The sequence below is a fragment of the Mandrillus leucophaeus genome, unplaced genomic scaffold (genome assembly GCF_000951045.1).
Source record: "Mandrillus leucophaeus isolate KB7577 unplaced genomic scaffold, Mleu.le_1.0 Scaffold40, whole genome shotgun sequence".
In the NCBI taxonomy this organism is placed as follows: domain Eukaryota; kingdom Metazoa; phylum Chordata; class Mammalia; order Primates; family Cercopithecidae; genus Mandrillus; species Mandrillus leucophaeus.
In genome coordinates this window covers 8359272-8365137 of record NW_012104254.1, presented here as the reverse complement: position 1 = coordinate 8365137, position 5866 = coordinate 8359272, and the positions used below count along the sequence as shown (strand labels likewise).

Genomic DNA, 5866 nt, shown 5'->3' with positions numbered 1-5866 from the left:
CCATCCCATTACTGGGTATATACCCAAAGGATTATAAATCATGCTGCTATAAAGACACATGCACACGTATGTTTATTGTGGCACTATTCACAATAGCAAAAGATGCATTTTCACATGTGTGACTGGGTGTATTTTTTTTTTCTTTCTCTGCACATTTTCTTAGGGATTTAACTTCACACAATTGGCTAGTAGGATAATCTGCCTTGCCACTGAACTAATGACTAACAAAGGCTGTGTATCATGTGGCATCCCAATTATTCAGTAAACATGCATCATGGTACCCACAAAAATGTCTTCTTGTTATATAAGCTGTTGTGAGACCTCCAATCCCAGCAGGAACTGCTGCTTTTTGAGTTTTTCAGGAGCTGTTAGAATTCTACTCTGGGAAGAACCAGACAGCAGGCCTCAGTTTTTTGGGCAGCTTCCAGAGCCACCCGGAGGGGGATTCACTGTGTTGGCTTTCCACAGCACATTGGGCTATTAGGCCATTGGACCTTTGGGTCTTGGCAGAACAGGCACCTCAGGCTCCTCAGGCTCAGACCTCGCCTAGCTGTATCACTTGTGCAGCTACACTCCAGAGGAACTTTGAAAAAGAAATGACAAGCAATGAAGAATCACAACTGACTGAACAATCAGTGTGGGCTGAACTTTTCAGAGAAACTTATGTTTTTCACCTTGTACTTTCTTGCTCATGTTTTACTAGAAGTGAAAAATGACTAGTTTTAGATTCTTAAATGTCACTGCTCCCCTCTTCCTCTCCTTTCTCTGTCCCCACAGGCTGCCTGGGGAGGTGGGCTGCTCATGTCCAGGAAGCACCGCCATAAACTCAATGGCATAGAAAGGTATGGGCCAGAACTTGCCAGGCCTCCTTCCACCCAGCACATCAAACAGACATGCTCTGATGTCAGCCTGCACTGCCTTGCCCTGATCCCCTGCATCGTATTTCGGTCTAAATTCACTTTAGTTCAGCAGGCATTTGTTGAGCATTTATTGGATGATTTATTTCCCAGTCAAAGGAGTCCTGAAGGAATTCACAATTTAGAAAGAGAGAAAGACACGCCAGGTGTGGTGGCTCACGCCTGTAATCCCAACACTTTAAGAGGCTGAAGTGAGAGGATTGTTTAAGCCCAAGAGTTCGAGACCAGCCTGGGCAACATAGTGAGACCCTGTCTCTAATAACAATCAATCAATCAATCAATCAGAAAGACAAGTAAACAAGTAGTTAGAACACAATGTCATAAGTGTAACAGGAGGCAATTGCAGGTACACAGGTAGGAGAAGAGAGAGACTAACCAGTGAGGGGAATTGGAGGCCATCAGAGTTTGCCAAGGACACAGGAAGGGCCACTGGTTCACTTTCCTCTTCTTCCTCATTAAGCTTACTTCCAGAAAGGGCAGGACACTCAGCTCCTAACTTAGTTTCTTTTTTAACTGTTCAAATTCAGTGGATGTTCTAGGCCAAATATGATTTTGTCCTGACTCCTAAGTGTTGATCCATAACAAAGTCAAAATGATTCATTGATTCATTCCGCATATATTTACTGAGCACCCATCATGAGCCAGGTAGGGGTGGATGTGAATATTCAGTTACCTGTCTTCTAGCCACCTATGGTGCTTTTCTAATAAAAATGCATATCTGATAAATGCAGAAAAATAAGGCAGTATATGAAAGGTGTTATCAACTAAGAGATTTGCCCTCCTGAAGTTTACATTCCAGTAGGCTAGATGTTCATAACAAATATTTAATCTGTCTCATAGTAAAGAAAAATAAAACAGGGTTAGGTAACAGTGAGTGACAAGGCATGCTGTTTCAGACAGGGTAGTCAGAGGCCTTTCTGAGGAGGTAACATATCAGCAGATACTGCGATAAAGGGAGACAGGAAACAAGGATATGTGGAAGAGTATTCTAGGCAGTACGAGTGGCAAGTACAAAGGCCCTGAGGCAGGACTGTTCTTGGCAAGTGGGAGGATCATCAAAGAGGCCAGTGGGGCTGGAGCAAGGTGGGAGAGGTAGAAGCAGACTAAGGAGGGAGAGGCGAACATGGAGCAGGCAGGGAGAGCACGCCCAGGGCTCCTCCCACAGCCAGGACTCTGGCTTTTGTTACCTCTACTGTGCCTCCCCAAACTTTTGTCTCAGTTTTGAAAGACCATTGTCAACGTGGGTGAGACCGGCTCTGTCAAGTGGACAACCTCATAACTCAGAGGATAATGTAAAAAATTTGGGCCAGGTGTAGTACCCTGTAATCCCTGCACTTTGGTAGGCCAAGGAGGGCAGATCACTTGAGGTCAGGAGTTCAGGACCAGCCTGGCCAACATGGTGAAATCCTGTCTCTACTAAAAATACAAAAATTAGTAGGCGTGGTGGTACACACCTGTAATTCTAGCTACGCAGGAAGCTGAGGCTGGGGAATCACTAGAACCTGGGAGGCAGAGGTTTCAGTGAACAGAGATCATGCCACTGCACTCCAGCCTGGGCGACAGAACGAGACTCTGTCTCAAAAAAAGAAAAAAAAAAAGAACTCTGGATGAGCCAGGCCAACTTAACTTTAGATTTCTCAGACAATTTTAATTTTCTGTCTTTGAGTCTAGGAAAACTTAAAACATTTCACACTAGACTTTTTCTTTTCTAACATTTTAAATCACATACGTCTTCTAAAGGAAATTGAATTCATATTATGTCTTATTACTTTCCTTTTGTAGCAGCAAAGAATCACTTCAGACCTTTAGGATATGCAGAAAACCATTTAAGACATTTTATGAGACCTAAATATAATTTTTTAACAACTTGGTAAATGATAGCAACGAGAAATTTGATTAAATTCACTACCATTTAAATATGACCTCACACTGATGCTTTTTAGTGAGCTAAGCACTTAGTTAACTTTCCTTGGAATTTTTCACAGGTCTCTTTCACAAAGGTTTTATTATACACTGAAGGGAAAAGATCTTCAGACCTTCCTCTCTTTGCCTTGAAACACAATGCACATATGCACTAAATTATTTTGTTAGGTCCTTTAGTTAAAGGACCTAAGCAGGATGAAGAGGTTGAAAGTTCACGGCAAGGGTTTAGCTCTAGGGAGAGCAGAGGCAGGATGATTCTGAGCCACTTGCTCTATCTAGGGGAAAAGATCCTTCACAGGTATTAAAATGCAGCACCTAGCTATGGGCCAGGCCTTTGAGAAGGAGTCTGCAAACCAATCAAGCAAGTTACCCATGTTTTAATCATCATACATTAGACTTAGTTGTTTCTGTAATGCCCTAGCTAGTGTGCTCCTTAACCATCTAATTATGTCTGACAGAATGATGCAGTTGCTAGGAGACCATGCTTGTTAAGCTATCATTGCAGCCCAAACTGGCAAAATCACTCATTTAGCATTTAAATAATGCTGCTAGGCAGTCAGAGTCTAGACTAGTCCAGTCGAGCCTTGCTTTTAGGTACCACTCTTGATACTGCCCGGTAAGTGGGTAGGTCAGCATCACCAGCCTATAAATGAGAAAGGCAGAAAGAAGCCACTGTGTCTCCTAGAGAGAAGCAGTATAGTGGATGGTTATGAACAATGGCTGTGCAGTTAGAGGCCTTGGACTTGAATCCTGGCTCCAACACTTCCCAACTCTGTGACTTTGGGTAATATATTTAACCTTTCTGCATGTTAGCTTCCCCATCTAAAATATATATAATAACTGTACCTACATTATAGGGTTGTGGTGAGAATTATGTGTGCCAGGCACTCTTATAAGCATTTTACATTTTTTAAGTTATTTTGTCCTTTATTCAATTCTGTGAGGTACACACACTTCCCATTTAACAGAAACTGAGGCACATAAGAGTTATATAATGTGCCCAAGCTAACAAATGTCAGAGCCAGGACTCAGACTTAGACAGTTTGGCTCCAAAGCCTGAGTTCTTAACCATGATACCATATTGATGTAATACCTGAAAGCTCTCAAAACAATAAGACATATAAGTTATTCATAAATGTTAGCTATTGTTAATAGCAGTTACTTCTAAGATGCAGTCCGCAATGTAATGCTTCGAGACTGCCTGCAAAACATTTGTTTACTACTTGATTAGTCAATTCAGGAGGATAGGCATGAATAATATTTACTGACTTGAATTGGGATGGGTGGTGTTTTCCTCAAGAGAACAGTTGCCTCCTTCTGACTCCTGCACCTTCTTGAAGTCTCATGTGCTTCTTTCAGGGCCAACTCAGTCACCTGGAACCCTCACAAGATGATGGGTGTGCTGTTGCAGTGCTCTGCCATTCTCGTCAAAGAAAAGGTCTGTACTCCCTCCAAAACTATGCTGGAGCCCATACATTCTTTAGAAAGCACGAAAAGAGACACACGTGGGGTCTCTTTGCAGTACTTGTTGGCTGACTCACGAGATTGGCAGCCCCATTGAGAGACTGCTGCTGCTGTCCTTTCCTGCCCTTGCAGCTAACCTGGTTTCTTCTCTTGGCTCTTGCTGGCTACTGCACTTCTTCCTTGATCAGTACTCAGGGTCTGTCAGCAACTGAACCTTTAAGGGAATTATTTAATTGAGTATTCCTTCATATTTGTACAAAAAAAGTGAGAGCAGTTAGGTGAGGCATCCAATCAGTTTTGTCCTCAGTGAGGACTAAAAGCACTCACTGGAGCATACTCGGAGTTCTTAGCATGCATGTGTGGTCCCAAGAACTGAAATAAATGAGACAGAACAACAACTACAAATACCAACTTAGGGCCACAAGGAATGTTGCCCCAAAAGCTGCTGTAAATGGTTGAGCCTCATATTCCCTTCTTCACATGCCTAATAATAGGGCCCTGCCCTCCAAGGCATTGTTGCTCCCGTAAAACTTCTGCACACAGAAGAATTCCAAAAAGTCTGCCTCCAGCCTGTAGGAGCCAGAATCTGCACAGCCTCTTTAGTCCACTCATACGCAGAATCCATGTTCATGTCATAGCAGGTCCTGGAAAGGTTGGAAGACTTTTGCCAGAGTGCTTTTGGAGAGAAAAATTCTTCACAGCATGAAACTATCCCTCCCACTGAGGAAGTTTCTATCTCTAACCCCGGCCCCCGAATGCCATAGCACTTCCCAATCTTGAAACAATCCCAGACATCCACACACATTTCCCCTTAGAAGGATGGCATCTGAGACGGAAAAATCACTTTCTAATCAGAGAGTCAGAGAAAAAGGGATGGCAAGTTTTCCAAGAGTGATTTTAGAAAAGGTCATCAGAACAAGCGTAAGGCCTCATAAAGACATCAGAAGAAAGATTGCATATGTCCCCAAGCCTCTCCTTCCAAGCCAGCCTGGTTTTAAAGCCACCCACATCTCTGATCTATAAATGCAGATGCACCCATCTTGATTTGCATGATAGGGTATACTCCAAGGATGCAACCAGATGTGTGCAGGATACCTCTTCCAACCAGACAAGCAGTATGATGTCTCCTACGACACCGGGGACAAGGCAATTCAGTGTGGCCGCCACGTGGATATCTTCAAGTTCTGGCTGATGTGGAAAGCAAAGGTATGAAGGGAATAATTCAGAAAATAGAGCAGAAATGTAATTTGCAGAGACTGGCTGGCAAAAGAGGGGCAAAGATATATCACAGATAATTCACTATATGTGGAATCAATATCTAGATAATTGAATTAACTGTGTTTTCTTTGTGAATGAAATTATTCCTTATGTGAATTCTCTCTCCTTTCGTTCAGTCTCTTCAATTTGAACTATTATGAAGTCTTCTTAGAACAACTAAAACTTATGCCAAGATAAGGATTTCCACAGCAATCCTTGGGGATGATGGAATTATTTAGTGCAGGCGTAGAGAAAGAGATTAAAAAAATAAAATTACTGCATTATTCTGAGTAGAACCTTGAATT

The 5866-nt window shown here is 42.5% G+C and overlaps 1 protein-coding gene across 2 annotated transcripts in view; it reads left to right on the top strand.

Moving 5' to 3' along the window:
• GAD1 (glutamate decarboxylase 1 (brain, 67kDa)) overlaps positions 1-5866 on the top strand; it is a 58177-nt gene that overhangs the window by 45502 nt on the left and 6809 nt on the right. For both annotated transcript variants that reach the window (XM_011991947.1, XM_011991948.1), the window contains exons 12-14: positions 778-842; positions 4200-4278; positions 5361-5510. In XM_011991947.1, coding sequence (XP_011847337.1) covers positions 778-842; positions 4200-4278; positions 5361-5510 — 294 coding nt within the window. The remainder of the gene's footprint in view (positions 1-777; positions 843-4199; positions 4279-5360; positions 5511-5866) is intronic.